The sequence below is a fragment of the Megascapheus bottae genome, chromosome 30 (genome assembly GCF_031878675.1).
Source record: "Megascapheus bottae isolate mThoBot1 chromosome 30, mThoBot2.hap1, whole genome shotgun sequence".
NCBI classification, from domain to species: domain Eukaryota; kingdom Metazoa; phylum Chordata; class Mammalia; order Rodentia; family Geomyidae; genus Megascapheus; species Megascapheus bottae.
In genome coordinates, this window is record NC_143538.1 from 7,842,828 (window position 1) to 7,860,876 (window position 18,049).

General features: G+C 52.5%; 2 protein-coding genes across 2 annotated transcripts in view; both read left to right on the top strand.

Moving 5' to 3' along the window:
• The first annotated feature begins 1,656 nt into the window (after positions 1-1,656).
• On the top strand, positions 1,657-7,244 carry Selenos (selenoprotein S). The gene is made up of 6 exons (XM_090321511.1): positions 1,657-1,777; positions 2,379-2,513; positions 4,449-4,555; positions 5,338-5,427; positions 5,840-5,918; positions 6,769-7,244. Exons 1-6 carry the CDS (start codon positions 1,702-1,704, stop codon positions 6,849-6,851), a joined length of 570 nt encoding a protein of 189 aa, XP_090177637.1. The 5' UTR covers positions 1,657-1,701; the 3' UTR covers positions 6,852-7,244.
• Positions 7,245-15,701: 8,457 nt separating this feature from the next.
• Positions 15,702-18,049, top strand: part of Chsy1 (chondroitin sulfate synthase 1) — a 36,176-nt gene continuing 33,828 nt past the window's right edge. Inside the window, exon 1 of the mRNA XM_090321331.1 lies at positions 15,702-16,030. Coding sequence (XP_090177457.1) covers positions 15,702-16,030 — 329 coding nt within the window. The remainder of the gene's footprint in view (positions 16,031-18,049) is intronic.

Genomic DNA, 18,049 nt, shown 5'->3' on the forward strand with positions numbered 1-18,049 from the left:
ACGCCAAATGAAACCTGCCATTCATTTTTCAGACAATACAAGAAAATAACTGAGGCAGGCTAACTTTATGAAGAAAAGAAACTTTATTATTATAAAGGGGCTATACAGAGCAGTTACAGTTACATAAGGCAATGAGTACATTTCTTTTGGGACACTGTCACCTCTTTCCTTGTGCTCTCCCAGTAGAAAATTTATTTAGCTCTGTTTTGACTCATGTCGTACAGGCTCTGGAAGGCCTCTTGGCTGTATCCTGGCATAGTGAAGTATATATGTACTACAGTACACATATCGTACACTAATTTCTGGTAGACTCCTCCTGGTTGTTTTCTCCATACTACTACTATTAAATGGGAGTAAACTGCCCAGGTTTCAGAACAAACTTCAAGCCAAGAGCCATCTTTTTTTTTTTTTTTTTTGCCGGTCTTGGGCTTGAGCTCAGGGCCTGAGCACTGTCCTTGGACTTTCTCAAGGCTAGAGCTCTACCACTTGAGCTTCAGCACCATTTCTGGCTTTTTTTCTATGTATGTGGTACCGACGAGTCAAATCCAAATCTTCGTGCATGCTAGGCAAGCACTCTACCACTAGGCCAAACTCCCGGCCCCAAGAGCCATCTTTTTCGAACCCATAGTGGAGAGCACTTGAAGGAGAGTGGTACCTGTTCAGGTGCCTTTTGATAAACTCCACAAACTAGCGAAGAGCAGTAGTTCTTGCTTCACATCTGGACCACAGGAGTAAGATTCATGCCAAGTAATTCCAGCGAGGAAGTGGCCGCACCAAAGGCCACTTGATTTCATTCAAGTCTAGCTGGAAACTCATGCCACAAATCCTAACTACTGTGGAGGCTGAGATCTGAACATCACAGCCAGCCTAGCCAGGAAAGTATTTGAGACTCTGGTCTTCAATTAACCAGCATGAAGCAGAAAGTGGAGCTATGGTTCAAACTGGCTTTCAGGGAGAAAGCGAAAGGACAGCTGCCACGCCCTGCCATGCCCTGCCTGCACGGTGTGAAAAGGGTCAGTCCTGGAAAAACTCATCTCAAGAGCATCCAGGTCAAATTCAAATAGGGTGGTTACAGTTGCCCCCTAAATGGCTGGTGGGGGTGGAGGAAGGCTGGGGCCAGCCTAGACCGCCTGGCAGCTGCTATAAACAATGACACGTGGTGACAGTTTGACTCCAAGGCCAGAGGCACTGCGGTGGCACTTCCTTCCCAGAGGGTTTGAGCTGGGAACCTCCCGACTGCCGTTTTGATCGGAAAGTAGGAGGAAAGTGCCATCTTTCTCATTCAGCACCTTCACTGCAACCTTTCAGGACTGGGGTCGACAATCTACCAGGCTCAGATACTCCAGTGAGTAGATCAGGCTCCCCGCCTCGTTAGTCCGAAATCCAATCCGTGTACGATTACCGGATTACCCGTAAAATGGGAAATCGGAGATCAGGAGATCAGTGACCCGCCCATCGCCGGAGCGCGGGGATCTGGAACCCACGCCCAGTTTACCAGGGAATACAAAGCAGGTTTCCGGTCCCGCCTTGCCTAGCCCCGCCCACTACCGCTCCCTCTCCTCGATTGGCCGAGCGTCGCTTCGGACCCAATCCGCTATTGGTTGACATCCGGGCCGCGTCGGGCGTGCCACGTGTACGTAACGACAGACCGGAAGTGCTGGCGTACAGTGACGGGGCTGAGCCGGGCGTCCGTCACCACCCATGGAGCGAGATGGGGAACAGCTGTTCACGAGACCGGCCCTGGAGACCGAGGGGCTCCGCGTCCTGCACGCCACAGGTGAGGCGCGGACCGCGCGCCGCCGGCCTTCTGGGCGCCGCCATGATCGGTGGGGCGACCTCCGCCGCGTCGGAGCGGGAATCGGGGAGGCCTGGCGGGGCGCGCGGGCCCGGGCTGGGGTGCGGCCTGCACCCGACTCGGGGTCCTCAGCTCTGGATGCTGCCGGGCCTTCTGGGGATAGAGCCCAGAGGGCCCCCACGGCGTTTCCTTCCCGCTCCCCCCCCACGCCCTCTGCTATTACCCCAGAACCCCAGCTGCTGTGCCGCGCCCGCCAGATGGTTGAGAAATAGCCCCAATTCAGTGATCTTTCGATTATGGCTTATGATTTCCGTCGGTGTGCTCGGCCTTTGTTGTTGTTGTTGTTGTTTTTTTTTAACTGAAGGGCTGGCTCTCTACCGCTTGAGACATCTCCACTTCCAGCTTTTTGATGCCCGGTGGGAGATGAGAGGCTCACGGATATTTATCTGTGATCCTCGGATCTCAGCCTCCTGAGTGGTTAAGACCACAGGCGGAGCCTCGCGGGAAGGAGGAGCTGGGCTCATTGGACTTGAGTTCCACTGGAGATATGTTTAGCTTCTGAAACCTTTTTCTTTCTTTCTAGTGGGCTCCCTACTGGCCACCTATGGCTGGTACATCCTCTTCAGCTGCATCCTTCTCTACGTGGTCATCCAGAAGCTTTCCACTCGGCTCAGGGCCTTGAGGCAGAGGCAGCTGGAACAAGCAGAGGCGGCTATCGGTGAGTGCCTGACCTAGAAATGTAGGTGGAGGACTCTCCACCTGCTTTAGAAGTTAAGTCTGTTGCCATAAGGAGCAAGAACATGGATGTGACTGTTTTATGCCACTGAAGTGGGCTTGGTTGTATGTGTAGTGGTTTCATAGAATGGGTTAGAACTAGAACTTGGCAAGTTCTTCATGCTTGGTGGGTTCCCATACTGGGTTCTGTCTAGAACCACGACTAGTGAATAGAATGTCAGCTGCAGGTTTTCATATCCACCTTGTGTGTACTTGTAATCCCAGCAACTAGGGAGGCACAAGATAGGAGCACTGTAGTATGAGGCTGGCCAAAGCAAAAAGCAGAAGACCCTAGCTGAAAAAATACCCTTAAACAGAAAGGGCTTGTGGCGTGGTTCAGGGAGGTAGAGTAGACTAAGATTCTGAGTTCAAACTCCAGTATTCTCCCAGGGGTGAATTCAGTTACAATTCGTCCTGGGAAACTTGTGTGTCTTATTAGGGCAGCCTTTCATCCACCCTTTGTGTGGGTGTAGCCAGGAAACTTAAAGTACTTTGAGGATAACACAAACATATACAAAGTGACACTCGCCTGAGTTTGTGTTCTTCCTTTATTGAGGTTGTGGTAAAAACCTGGTTAAACAGGACCTGTAATTCCTAGCTACTCAAGGTGTTGAGATCCGAGGATGATACTTGAAGTCCAGGTTAGGAAAGCCCGTGAGATTCTTATCTCCAATAAACTACTCAGAAAAGGCCAGAAGTGGCACTGTGGCTCAGCGTGGTATAGCCTTGAGCAAAGAAGAGCTTGAGGATAGAGTCCAGGCTCTGAGTTCAAACCCCAGGATCAATAAACAAAACTCCAATACAGGTTGGCTAGGAGCACTTCGTTTTCCCCTAATGGGAGCACACCTTTGTTTCAGATTATTTTTTAGATAGGATTATATACTTTTTGCCTTCAGCCTTCTACTACAGCCCTCTTTTGCCTCCCTAGTAACCTGGGTTAACAAAAGGATGGGAACAGATTTAGAAAACTGTGTATTGCAGGGAAGTGGGGCGGGGGTCCTGGGGCTTGAACTCGGGGCCTAGGCACTGTCCCTGACCTTTCTTGCCCAAGGCCAGCACTCTACCACTGGAGCCACAGCACTACTTCCAGCTTTTTCTGAATATTTTATTGGAGATAGGAGTCTCAAGAGGGGCATGTGATCGATCACGACTATAATCCTAGCTACTCAGGAGGCTGAGATCTGAGGATTGCGGTTCAGAACCAGCCCGGCACTAAAGAACCTGAGACTCTTATCTCCAGTTAACCTCTAGAAAAATGGGAAACGGGGCTTGGCTCTATGGTAGGGCGGTAGCCTTTAGCTGAAATACTCAGGGACAATGCCCAAGGTCCAGGGGTAGGGAGGTAGCCTTGAACTGAAGAGCTCAGGGACAGAGCCCAGGCCAAGTTCAAGCCCCCTGAACCACCAAAAAAAAAAAAAAAAAAAAAAATAGTCTCAAGAACTTTCCTTCCTGGGCTGGCTTGAAACTGGATCTCTCAGATCTCACCTTCCTGAGTAGTTCCTAGCTACTGCAGTCCTGTTACAGGTATGAGCCACAAGTGCCTGGCAAGTTTCAGAAAACTTATCTTTTCTTGGAGACCTTCTAGAATTTAGTTTGGTCATCACACTGGCTAATGAAATCTCTCAGTGGCTGAGGGTGTACTAAGGTCACTGCCCCAGACTTTGTGCAGTAGCATTGCTCTAAGGTGCCTAGAAGGCCTCTGGGGAAGTTGATGCGCGGGTAAAGCTCAGGACTGTGACTGATGGACAGTCACCTGTCACCGCGCACAGCGGTGTGTATGCAGATGGCATCGGCTTCCTCAGTTAACCCAGGGTTGGTTGGCATTTGTAGCTCCGATGACTCGGGAGTATCCAGTTTGCATTGTTTTCTGATACCTTAGAACCTGATGTGGTTGTTAAACGACAAGAGGCCTTAGCAGCTGCTCGTTTGAGGATGCAAGAAGAACTCAACATGCAAGTGGAGAAGCACAAGGAAAAGCTGAGACAGGTGCGCCGCGCGGCCGTGGCTCCACATGCACTCACCATCCTGGAGCTGGAACCCAGGCACTGGGGCTAAGCAGCTTTCCCCAGGTGACAGGGGAATTCCCCGGCCTGCGGGCTAAGCCTAGTGCTTCAAATCAGAGTTCTTCCATAACCAAGCCCTCCTCGCCAAGGGGACCACCCAGGCACCCCCTCCTCCTCTCCACACGTGGTGCTTACAATAAAAGGCCTTCCTTCCTCCCTCCCTTCTCCCTCCCTCCTTCCCTCCCTTTCCTTTGGTTTCTGAGACTGTCTTCACTGTACTATAACCATGATTGGCCTTGAACTCGTGATCCTCCTGAATGCTAGAATTCCAGATGTGCCCCAACCATACCTGGCTTTGCACAGCAGCTTTGGGAAACTTTTGTTTGTTTTACTTTGGTGTGCAGGGTCTGGGCCTTGACCACAGGGCCTTAGAATCCCACATGGCTTTTTCCTCCTCATCCACTTGAGTCACACCTCCACTTCTAGCTTTTTGATGGTTCACTGGTGATAAGAGTGTCCAGGACTTTCCTGCCTGGCCTGGCTTCTAACTTCAATCCTCAGATCTCTGCCTCCTGAGAAGCTAGGATTATAGGTTCCTACCAGTGCCTGGCTTTAGGAAGCATGTAATTTAAGGATGCTCTGCTTTGTATAACTACTTAAAGTTTTTGTTTTTAATTTAAAAATAAAAGAATTGTCAGTATTGGCATCTTTGCAAAGAGCGGCAGCTTCTGAATGTTGTGTGTATAATGCGGGATTCTCTCTCAGCTTGAAGAAGAGAGGCGGAGACAGAAGATTGAAATGTGGGACAGCATGCAGGAGGGCAAAAGTTACCGAGGAAATGCAAGAAAGCCTCAGGTAACCTCACTCCCTGTCCAGGCCAGGTTTTCTGAGTAGCTCCTCTTGTGTTGCTGTGTATTGAACCTGTGACCTCTATCTAGCATGCTAGACAAGCACCCATCCCCTGAGTTATATCTCGGTCCCAAAAACATGTTTGCATTGAGTTGTTTGTTTGTTTGTTTTCTGGGCTTGCACTCAGGACTTGGGCTTTTTTTTTCTCATTCAAGGCTAGTGCTTTACCACTGTGAGTTATAATACCACTTCTAATTTTCTGGTAGCTAATTGGAGGTAAAAATCTCAAGGACTTTCCTGCCCTATCTGGCTTCAAACCAAGAGTCTCACCTCTCAGCCTCCTGAGTAGCTGAGATTACTGGGTGAGCCTCCAGTGCCCAGCTTAGATGGACTCTTGAGCCCTTGTGTGTTCCAACAGGAAGATGATGCTCCTGAGCCCTCTACATCATCTGCCATCCCCAAACGGAAGTCGGACAAAAAGCCTTTGCGTGGAGGAGGTAAGTACCAAATAAATGATGACATGTAGAATTTTTCACACTTAATGTAAGGCTATGTTTCTTTACTTCTTAAAATTACTTTTAAGATTATCTAGCCAGGCATGGTGGCACGTGCCCGTATTCCTAGTACTTTGGAGGCTGAGACGGGAGGATCAGAAGGCTAAGGGCAAGCCCAATGTCAGTGGCACATGCCTGTAATCCTAGCTACTCGAGAGACTGAGATCTGAGGATCATGGTTTGAAGCCAGCCCAAGCAGACAAGTCCATGAGACTCTTTATCTCCAATAAACTACCAAAATGTTGGAAGTAGATCTATGGCTCAAGTGGTGGAGTACTAGTCTTAAGCAAAATATGCTCAGGGACAGAGCCTAGGTCCCGAGTTCAAGCCCAGGATTGACACCAAAAAAGAAAGTCTTCACAGTCTTAAGAGCAATTTGAGTAGCATAGTGAGGCAGGGGTGGGGTGTGAAATTCTCTCTGTTTCAGTTGGTCTGTAAATGGAAGCAAGGCCTAGATTATGGAGATGGGGTAGATAGATGAATCTGTCCTCTAGGCCCACGGTTAGAAATGAGTGCGATCAGTCTTGTGGAGGGGTGCATGGCTGGTTCCAGGACTTGAACTCAGGTCCTTGCATTCTCATCTTGCTTGTTCACAGCTGATACTTGACCACTTGAGCTGTGCTTTCAGTCCCATTGGTTAAGTGGAGATGGTTGGGGAGGTGTGGGGACAGACTCATAAACTTTTCTCTCCAGGCTGGCTTCGAACCTCCATCCTCCAGGTTTCAGCCTCTCCAGTGCCAGCCTTCTGCTGGCGGAGGCTGTCCTCTAAGCCACTTCCTTCCTGTGGTTCCAGGTTACAACCCTCTGACGGGCGAGGGCGGCGGGACGTGCTCCTGGAGGCCGGGCCGCAGGGGCCCGTCGGGTGGATGAAGCTAGGCGTCCTCTTCCTAGTGTTACTTCTGGCATTAGCGAGATGAACCCTGATGCTCCATTCAATTGCCTTACGCACGCTTTCGCAGTGACTGGCAGGGAGGTGGCTGCCTCTACAGCTAAGGGCGCTAGTCGGGTGGGGTGTGAGCGTCCCCGCTGGTCACTCTGAGGACCAGTAGATGACCACTGACTTCCTGGCTGGCCGCTCGCGGACGAGGCAGGGAGCACCCACCAGAGTCCCTGTGCCGTGCGTGGAATGATGTCTTCCTTGTAAATGGTGAGCCACCAGTGAGGATTACTGATGCTGACAGTTGATGGGGTTCCTTCCTGTATAGTCACCTGTACAGAACTTTGTAGAAGACAAATTGTAAATATTAAAAAGGAAAAAAAAAGTAACATGTTTTAGCCTCTTCATACATACGTGGAAGGCCATTTCTTTGTGAGCTGGCTTTGTCCGACATTGAAGTCTCTCACCACTCCCGGCCGGCCTCTCACTGATTGCCTGGTACCCACGCCTGCGCCACAGCCCTGAGCGCAGCTGGGGCCGACGGTGGCCGCGAGCGTGGATGTTGGTGGATCTCCTGGTTTATCCGTGGAATCCTGGGCATGGGCTTCACATGTGGAACCAGGGTGAAGAGGATGCTCCCTCCAAGATGGCACTAACCACGTACTGTGTGTCACCACCCAAGCACCCGCCTGCAGCCACAACTTCTACCACAGCTGGGGTGTCCACACAGCACAGGCTTCTCATGAGGGATATAGTGTCTGTGTTTGTAGCAGGCGGTCCCGCCATGCTTCCCCAGAGCCAGGGTCCCCAAGGTCGCCCTCTGGGCTCACCGTCAACAGAAAAACCTCTGCAAGGACTTAGCCAGGCACCAGGGGCTCTCGCCTGTAAAGCTAGGTGAACATCGGGATGGTGGTTCCATGCCAACCCGGGCAAAAAAGTCCATGAGACTCAGCCACAAAACAGGAAGTGGAAGTGCAGCTCAAGGGCTAGAGCGCCGGCCCCGGCAAAAAAAAGTCCAGTGAGAGTGGAAGGTGCTCAGTTCAAGCCCAGTAAGAGGAAGAACGAGACTTCCCCACTGTGACCTGATCCCAGACAGCTGCCATCTGCTTTCCCAGCATCCCAAGCTACCCTCCCAGCCTGCAGGGCTCAGCTTGCTGATCTTGGCTGCCCTGGCTCACGCATCTGTGCTCAGCCTGTGGCTCAGCTGGGCCCCACGGTCGTCGGTCTGGCAGCTGTGAGGTGGTACAACTGGGGAATGGCCATGCGTTCCTCAGCAGATCAGTTCCAAGAACAAGGGGCCCTGGCCTTGGCAGTTTCATGTGCAGTTTACTACTTCCCCATCCTGCCCCACCCCTTTCTCTCTTTTGATGGTCATGGGTCTTGAACTCTGGGTCTGAGCTTCAGCTCAAGGCTAATGCTCTACCATTTGAGTCCCAGTGCCACTTCCAGTTTTCTGGTGGTTAACTGGAGATAAGAGTCTCACAGACTTTCCTGCCCCAGCTGTCTGCACCATGATTCTCAGTCTCAGCCCCCTGAGTAGCTAGGATTGCAGGTGTGAGCCACCCGGCTCCCTCCCATCTCTTGCTGCAGCTAAGGTGGTCACATTCCTTGCAAATGCACTGGGTGAAGACTCAAGACTCAGTGGGAGGACCTAAGAAGTCAGTGCAAGGGAGGGGAACCTGGCCATTTTCAGGAGCATTCACATCCTCCCCGGGGCTCTGGCAACTTCAGGCAAGCCTAAGGCTTCTCTTCTCAGCCTATGAAATCTTATTCCCCATCAGCCTGCCAATCTGGACCCAGGCAACACTCCCACTGGGTGCAGATTTAACCGGGCTCACGCTGTAATCCCAGCTGTGTAACAGTTGAGATCTGCAGTTCAAAGCCAGCTTGGGCAAGGAGAGTCCATGAGACTTATCCCCGCTGTGGCTCAAGTGGTAAGAGTGCCAGCCTTGAGGGGAAAAGCCAAGTGAGAGTGCAAGATCCTGAGTACAAAAAAGAAAGAGGATGCCCTAAGTTTACAAATGAGAGAATTCTAAGCAGCTGCCCGAACCCTGCTCTGACCAGTTACTACATCTGGACCCCTGCAGAGCCTTGACAAACGACACAACTAATCTGGTGCCAAGGGCTCACGGCTGTCATCTTAGCTGATACTCAGGAGGCTGAAATGTTAGGACTGCAGTTCGAAGCCAGCCCGAGAGGGAAAGTCTGCAAGATTCCTTTATCTCCAACGACTTACCAAAACCAGCAGAAGTGGCAGAGCCCTAGCCAGGGATAGTGTTCAAGCCCTAGAACTGGCACACACACACACACACACACACACACACACACACACACACACACAATTTTGGCTCAAATTGGCCAGGCTGCCAACAGCAAAGTAGCTGAGATGCAATTTTAACAAAGGAGCTTTGTGCCCCCATGTAAGCAGGCGTCAGATGTGGGGCCATAGTGAGCGTGGCAAGCCATATTCAAGAGCCATTAATGCATACAGACATTGAGGAGGGTCATGAGACCTCAGTACTCTCAGTACACATCACTTACAGTAATCTGACAATCATGGTTCAAAGCCAGCTGGTACAAAGAGACTCAACTCTACTTAACCAGCAAAAAGCTGGGAGCAAAGATATAGCTCAAGCAGTAGAGCTTGAGTGAAAAAAACAAACAAACAAGCAAACGCGTAAGTCCCTGAGTTCAAGCCCTGGTACTGACACCAAAGAATGAATTCTCTCTGTTCAAATAACTGCCGAGGCTTCTGTCCCTTAGCTAGACACAGATGCCATGGGTGGTTTGGGGTGACTGCACTCTGTGGGATCTATGAACTTTCCTTCCACAATATCACAAAGGTGACAGGAAGGAAGCAAGGGTAGGCTGGCCTGGAAAGTGTTTCAGACAAATTTCACCAGAAGCTTTGGTGTCCTTGCCTCATGTTTATCCTCTTGAGGATGAAACAGGGTAATTTCATCACTATTAAATAATTAAAAATAAAATGCATCTTGCAGTGATAGAAATCAGTTTAACAAAATGTTAAATGGCCAATACTAGGTTTTGAACACAGAACCTTGGAGCTTGTACTCAAAGCTAGCACTCTGCCACCTGAGCCATGCTTCTACTTCCAGCTTTTTGTTGGTCTCTTTGGATCTGTCTGTCAAGGATGGCTTCAAACCCTCGTTCACAGATCTTGTCTGTCACCTGTGGACACCATCTCCCGCGTGAACTCAGCCTTGGGGTCCCACACATCAACCAGACTCTCCCGACCTGTGCAATAAACGGACATTTGTTGGGAGGTATTGACTCATTCTTCACATGAGAGAAAAGAGCCGAAGTTCCTGTACCAATCTCTGCGTCGAGATAGTACTGTTGGAATATGCTTGAGTGGGCAACCATTCAAAAATAGCTGTTTATTTTTAATATAGAGTGGTTGAGTCAAAGATGAAAGAAAACCTCACTGAACAGGATTTGCCACCAGAGGGCAGTATTGCCTCAAAGTTCTACCAAGATCCTCTCCACCCCCTCATGTTCAATATACAATCTAAAAAATATTTTGATAGATTCCTTCTCTTTTTCCTCTTCTGTTCTCTTCTCTTCTTGTTTATGCTTGTCCTAGGCTTAAAACAGGGCCTGGGCTGTATCCTTTCCTGCTCAAGGCTAATGCTTTATCACTTGCGCCACAGTGTGTCCCCCCCCCCCCCCCCGCCGCCCCGCTTGGATAATTTGAGATGAGAATCTCTCCCCATCCCTTCACTCTTCTTCATTTTGTAGGATGCACATTGGATTCTACATTCTTCCCCACTTCTCTCCCCACCTCTTTCAAATACCCCACTTTCTGATAGTTTGTTTTCATGCCGTGGCCTCTTTTCCTGGGGACTCTCCCAGCAAAATGTACCCCCACACCCTTATCAGTGTAAATTCCTATGCAGACTTGCATTGCATGATGGGAGAACAGCCCTATCATCACCTGTAATAAGAATACAAGGACTGTCCTCTTGTGGAAGTACAGGTGATGGGAGAGAGATGGGTGAAACAGATCAGAGGCAGGGAAAGTATCCAAGTGTCCCCCGTCCTTTGTGGTACTTTTAACTGACTCTGAAGTGACTGGAAACTTCTGCAGTTTGAGTTTTCTTTCCAGCAGGCAATATCATAATATCCTTAGCCCTAGGCAGAACAAAGAGAGTTTGAGGTCCACAGCTGGGGTTTCTCCACTGGCTGCCAACTGTGGTCAGCCCTCTAGTGGCCACGCTTTTGGGGTTCAGATGTGGGGGGGCACATCTCCTGTCCATGGAATCTTTGTGCAATCTGTCCAGCTGTGGAAATCCTGGCTCAGCTGTAAGGATCACTGGCATTTCTTGGCAAGGGATGGGAGAGGCAAAATTCTTTGCTACACAAGGGTCGAGTCTTCTACTCAAGCAAACTGTCCTTGGCGCTTCAAGTGAGGTTATCTCCCAAAGCACAGTTAGGCGATTTTTCCAGAATGCCTGTGCCAGCGGCAGCCAAAGTTTGTTCTAGTTAGTAAGATGATAGGACATCCGGACAGCAGGCAGTAATGTGGAATTTCTTGTGTCTGTTTTGCTCACAGGCCTTTGTGAGGAACGCTCAAACCAATCTCAGTATGAGCCCCTGGAGAACATTCTAGATTGGTTGAATCTGCTAGTATCTGCAAGCAGAACCATGAGACTTCCTTTTTCCTCTTCCAGACAGTGTCAGCAAATAAGGGCAATAGTGAGAGAGATTAATAAGTGGATAAAGACATTGCTTGTCAGCTTAAAAGCTCCCCCCCCACCCCCAAGAACGATGAAGCCAGTTGCTGTCGACTCAAGTTATAATCCAAACCACTCTAGTTGCTGAGATCGGAGGACTGGAATTCAAAGCTAGTCCAGGCAGGAAACATAAGCAAAAAGTCAGAAATGGAGCTGTGGCTCACGTGGTACAGCACCAGCCTAGAGAGAAAAAAAAGACAGGTGAGAATGTGAGGCCCCAGGTATCTGCACAAAGAGGAAAAAAGATACCAAGTTTAATCAGGTAGATAGTAAATATTAGTAAAGTGGTTGTTTTAATTCTTTACAAGGAGTGGACAAAAGCTTCTGAAAAGTTGGGTTATTAGAACTTCTCACTGTACAGTGTTCCTTTTTAGAAAAAATATTTCTAAACTTAAAAAAGTGATTATATTTTTCCCCCCGAGTATTCCTGTTAGGGGTATGGGTTCAGACTCAATGTCTTTAAAGAAAATCCTCTCAGGGAACTCAGAGGCTTGTTTGAGGCAGAGTGCCAACAGACAATTGAGCTATTTACCAAAGGTTTCTAAGAAACTGCAACAAATTATACGAAATGTTATACTCTTAACAGACATTCTATGTATTAGCAGCAGGGGGAAAAAAAGCTGTAATGCATGTGGGAACAAAGTTGTAATTTGTGAGAAAATGTTCTGCCAGGTAGGTAGAGATGAATTTTAATTACCTGTCATAGATAATTACACTCATGAAAACAGAATGGAAATGGATGTTCTAGCATTTTCTGAACAAATTTCTAAGTAACAGGCTTGAACTACTACTAAGCGGGAAACTTGAACTTGATCCAGTGGAAAGATGAATTCAAAAAAACAAGGAACCTGTCAGACCTTGAGGCTTGGCCAGACCCCATCCTAGACTTCTGGACTTCTGAGCCCTGATCTGGTACAGGCCCTGCCCAGGTGTGTTTGTGTGTGTATGTGGTGGTGGTGGTGGGGGGGGGGCATCCAAGGTCTTCATAAGCTAAATTCATGATTCAACTTGCTGGTGTAAAATGGCCCTGATTATGATTAACCCCAGTGCTTTTGGTGATGAATTCAGCATCTTCTCCAGCTTAATAAAGAGAGTTACTCGTGACCCTGGTAGTATTAAATATTAAAAAACGGTTTCCTTAGTTTACCAGGGGGTAAAATACCTATGAAGTCTACAAAAAACAACCCCTCCACCCTCATTAAAAAATAAGTAAACAAAGCCAGGAACTGGTGGCTCCGAGCTCCTGGAGAGGCTGAGAACTGCCGATGGAAGTTCAAAGCCATCCCGGTCAAGAAAGTCTGTGAGACTCCTGTCTCCAGCTGGAAATAGAGCTGTGACTCAAGTGGTAAAGTGCTACCTTTGAGGAGGGGAAAAAAAGCCAAGAGAGAGTTCAAGGCTGAAGTGAAAGTTCCATCCATCCATCCATCCATCCATCCATGAGTGACAGGTGTGGTAGCCCAGCTACCTAAGAGGCTGAGATAGGAAGATCTAGCTTGGTCAGAGGTCATCTCTGGCAAAAAGCTAAGGGGAAAAAATACCCAGGGGGAGTGCCTGAAGGGAGAAAGCACTTGTCTAGAGTGCAGGAGACCCTGAGTAGTTCAATCTCCAATCCTGACAAAAATACTGTCATGTGAGGGGGACATTCTGGACACCAGGTGGCGCCCCACAGAGCCAGGTAGGTAATGCTGGCTTAGGTCCTGGGAACCTAGGACAAGATACACGGCCTTCTGTGATTATTCCCATCACAGCTTTTCATGCTTTTCTCTGGATCTTTAGTTCAGAAAAGGACATTAGGCTTGAAAATACTGAACTCATTGATTATGCCATAAAATCGGTGTCTTGTCAGTGGTGAGTGTGGTGGGGCTGTTACTACATTTTGGGGGGACTGGTGACCCCCTGGCTTTTGGGATTCATGACCTTACTGGAAAGCTCTTTCCACGGTCCCCGAGCCTGGAATTCACGGTTTGCACGTGCTGTGTTTTACTGTTGGAATCCCTGCATTCACTGCATAGGGAATATTTTACTTTTAGATGTTGATCATCTCTTAGGGGAGGGGAGGTGGGTCATCAGCTGTTTCTGAAATAAATCACACATGTCCAAGAAAGTGGTAATACCCAACGCGTAAACCAGAGGCACCACCATTCAGGGGCACAGAAGTCTGCGTCTCCCACAGTTTGATATTTTAAACCGTGTGATAGTTCGGTCATTCAGTCCTATTAACACCGAAGAGAGAACCAAGGAGTGCCCTGAGCGGGCTTAATTTCTGTCCCTAAGGCCCGGATTCATTTGCTGAAAGCGAGACCCTTGGAGGCCCAAACCAAGGCTTTTCTCTTGACCAGATTCGTTAGAAACCTCCATCACAGCCAAGTGCCGGGGCCTCCCCCAGGACCCCGAGCTCTCCGGAGGCTGCAGATGGGAGGGCTGAGGTCTGAGGCCAACCCCGGCAGAAAACCAGGCGACTCCTCTCGTTCCGCGTAACCACCAGCACGATGGCTTCCAGCGGGCAAAACAGCTAAGCAGAAGCACAAGGATCCGAGTTCGAGCTCGGGTACTGGCAAAAGGGGTGGGGGGGAGGGGGAGGGAGAGGGAGAGAGGAGGGGGGCAGGGGAGGAAGAAGGGGAGGGGGAGGAAGAGGGGGAGGGGGAGGGGGAGAGGAGGGGGAGTAGGGGAGGGGGGCAGGAGAGGGGGAGGAAGGGGAAGGGGGAGGGTAGGCCGGCCGGGGCCACCCGCAGCTCGCTGCCCGCGTGCACCTGAGCCCCCCGGACAGTCCCCACGGCGCTGCGGCCCGTGGACGCCCGTCGAGCGGGCTGGCCCTGCGCGGCAGGCCCCGGCCGTGGCGCCCGCCTGCCAGCAGCCTCCCCACACACCCTTCGCAGTGACTTGGCTGAGCGTCGAGGGACGGGGATGAAGGACACTGGGTGCACAGTTCACCGCAGGGCCTGCACGTACCCTCCACGCGCCGCGCCCGCCCCCACCCCGCCCCACCCCACCCCCAGTGCGGGCGGGAGGGAAGAAAGCTGCAGTGTGGACGTCGGCCAGCTGCAGGGAAGGGCGAGGCAGTGGGGTTTATCCGAGGACAGTCTGGGGCGGGAGGAACGTGCGGTTCGTGGGGAATCTGGGGACCAAGAAGCCCCTTCTTCTGTAATGCACCTCCTGGGATGCACCGAGCCCGCGGAAGACGAGGCCCGCCCTCCCGGGGCGTGGCTCCCGATGGATGGGCGTGGTCTCCGGCGGTAGGGGCGTGACTTCGACTCGGGGGCGTGGTTTTGGGGTGGGCGTGGTCTCAGCGGCTGGGGCGTGGCTGCAGATAACGGGCCCTGGGGCGGGCGTCTGTCGGGGCGGGCGGCTCGGGGCCGACGCGTCCCCACGCCCCCTCCTCGGGACCGCCGCGTCCCCACGCCCCCTCCTCGGGACCGCGGACCTGGCTAAGGCGGGCGGGTGGCTTTTTTTTTTTTTTTTTGTCAAACTTTGGCCACGTGAACCGCCCCCCATTCACTTTTGCACCAATCACGTAGCGCGGACGGATCCCGAGAGGGGCCACGACTCGCAGCCGCCGCGGGGCCCGCTTCAAAACGCGCTGTGCGTGACGTGAGGGGCTCCGGTGGCAATGGCGAGCTAAGCCGGAGGATGTGCGGCGGCGGCGGCGCCGGTCACGGAGAAGACAGGGGCGGCAACGGCGCGGGCTTAGCCGAGCCAGCCGAGACACGCGAGCCGAGAGGCGCCGCAGCGCGAGCGCGGCGGGCTCCGAGGTCGCCGCCGCCCGGGCCTCGCTCCCCCGCGCGCGGGCGGGAGGAGCCGCCGCGTCGCCCCCGAGCCGCCGCCGGCGCGCGCCGGGCATGGTCCCGTCTTAAAGGCGCAGGCCGCGGGGGCGGGCGCGCGGAACAAAGCGCCGGCGCGGGGCCTGCGGGCGGCTCCGGGGCGACGCGATGGGCGCGGCGGGCCCGCGGCGGCCGCGGCGCTGCCCGGGCCGGGCCTGGCGGCGCTAGGTCGGGCTGGCCTCCGCGGGCGGGGGCGGCGGCGGGCTGAGGGCGCGGGGCTCCGGCGGCGGCGGCGGCGGCGGCGGCGGCGGCCCGGCGGGCGGAGAGGGGCGCGGGCATGGCCGCGCGCGGCCGGCGCGCCTGGCTCAGCATGCTGCTCGGGCTGGTGGTGGGCTTCGTGCTGGCCTCGCGCCTCGTGCTGCCCCGCGCCTCCGAGCTGAAGCGGGTGGGCCCGCGGCGCCGGGCCAGCCTGGAGGGCTGCCGGCCGGGCCCGGCGGCGGGGGCCGCCGCGTCGCAGGCGGACGGGGCGCGCGGCGAGGCGCGCGGGGCGCCGCTCTGGTCCCACGGCTCGGCTCCGGATGGCGGTCAGCGCGACAGGAACTTTCTCTTCGTGGGAGTCATGACGGCTCAGAAATACCTGCAGACCCGCGCCGTGGCGGCCTACAGGTGAGCCCCTCCGCCCGGCCGCGTCCCGCTCCCCGCATCCTTCCTCCCGGCGGGCGGCGGCCCTCCTCGTGCTCTCGGGGAGAGGGGGGGTCCCAAGATCGGCTTCCCAGACCCGCGGCTCCCGGGCTTCCTTCCTCCGGGCCGGGGAGCTCCCCCCGCCCCAGCGGCGGCAGAGGTCAGGGGAAGGGGAGCGGGGGCGCATCGCCCAAGGGAAGGCTGGAGCCAGAGGGACGAAGCTGCTCCGCTGTCCCCAGCGTGTCCCCCAGGCCCGATCTGGAGCAGAGCGCGCCTGGGATCTCCGGGCCTAAGCTTTGTCCTTTGTTAAGAGGGTCTCCGTCCCCCCCCGACGGTGAACCAAAGATCGCGTTGGCACCGAGGTTAGGATTTGATTCCCCACAGTGGGAATCACTCAGCCAGAGCCCTTCCGTCGTGTCCTCCCACCGGCCTCTGCACCCTGGGCCACCTCGGTCGGTGAAGTCCAGGGAGACGCCTGTGCGTGGTAAGGCTTGAGCGGAGGGTTCCGTGCCGCCCGCACCCCTGCGTTTGAATTCCCAGTTCCTTACCTCCGCTACAGCCCCGTCTGCACAGGACCGCTGCCTGCAGGCTGGCCAGAGGAGTCGTGAACGTGTCCAGCCGTCATGCTTGGGATTAACAAAGGGATTATTAGCCCGAGCAAGCAGTGTTTAGAGGAGAGGTGATTTGGAAATGGCAGGCACGGTTGGAAGTCCCGTTTGCACTGAAGCGACGCTGAAGTAGACAAGGGGTGTAGACGCAGCAGAGTTTCCACTTGGTGGAAACTTTATGCCGGAGGTACAGATCCACTTACCGCACGGGTAAACAAATCAGTGCCAGGACAGACTCCAGAGCCCTCATGCCTCAGGGAATTAACTTTTTGGAGCAGTCAGACAAGGCTGAAGTAGTTGCTATCTGTACTTAATGAGTAGCTTTTGAAACGTCAAGTCTGGGGCTGCATGTTGTGTGGGGGACACTCGGGCACTGATCGCTTTTTCCCGTAAAGAAAGCAGTAGGGCTCAGCAAGGTGAAAGGGCAGCCTGGAAAGGTTCCCTCCCCAGGCCTGCATGTTTCCCTTAGGTTTTGCTTAAGTCAAGAGCAGTTGTTCCAGGAAGGGTCCTGCATCCCTGGAAAGCTTAGAATGGAGGTGTCAGAAATATGCACCCGATACAGGGACTTGTAATAAACTGATCAAGGTGGCCTTCCAGGTATGTGGTCACATGTCCAAAGAATCAGCCGCATCAAAAATGGAGGGTGAGAGCAGTGGGTGTTGGAGGTGCGTCCTGTAGTCCTGGTACCCAGGAGTCGGAGGTGAAAGATCTTGAGTCCGTGAATGGCAGGAGCTGCATAGAGAGAACTTTCCTCAAGAAATTAAAAAAAAAAAAAAACCAAAAAACTAATCATTACATTATTTAGTTTGTGGTTTTGAAAGTAAATCTACATGACTGCAGTTGGGTGACAGGCCGTGTGGAATTACTATTACTAGTGAGTAATTTGTTCATATAGATTATGTGAGTCCTTCTCCCTGACCCAACAAATACGTCTTTATGATCACACAGTCAATGCAGAGAAATCTGTAGGGGTGGGTCCCCAGAAAATGGGCAATGCTTGCTGGTTTTAAACTGGTGGTACCTTTCCCAAAGGCTGTCCTTGAGAGTTTGTTAAAAGTCTGACTTGTGGCCTCCTTTCCACATCTGCTATTTGCTTTTTTTTTTATGTTAGGATTTTATCTCATTGTTTATTTTCTTCTAGGCTGTTGGGGAAGTAGAGACAGTTTGTCTTTTTGCCTTCTGCACAGGCTCTCCCCTCTTGGTAATATCTCTGCCTTCTGAGAATGGAGCTGCCTCCCAGCAAGAGCTGTCTCTCCCCAGCCTCTGCCTTCACTCCCACCTTTTATCTCTCTCGGAGCCTGTTGGGTGGGCCTGTGCCTGCTGGCTCAGCCCCTACCTCTCAGCAGGTCAACCCTGTGTTTAGATTGGCTGGAAGAGATGGCCCAAGACAATTTTA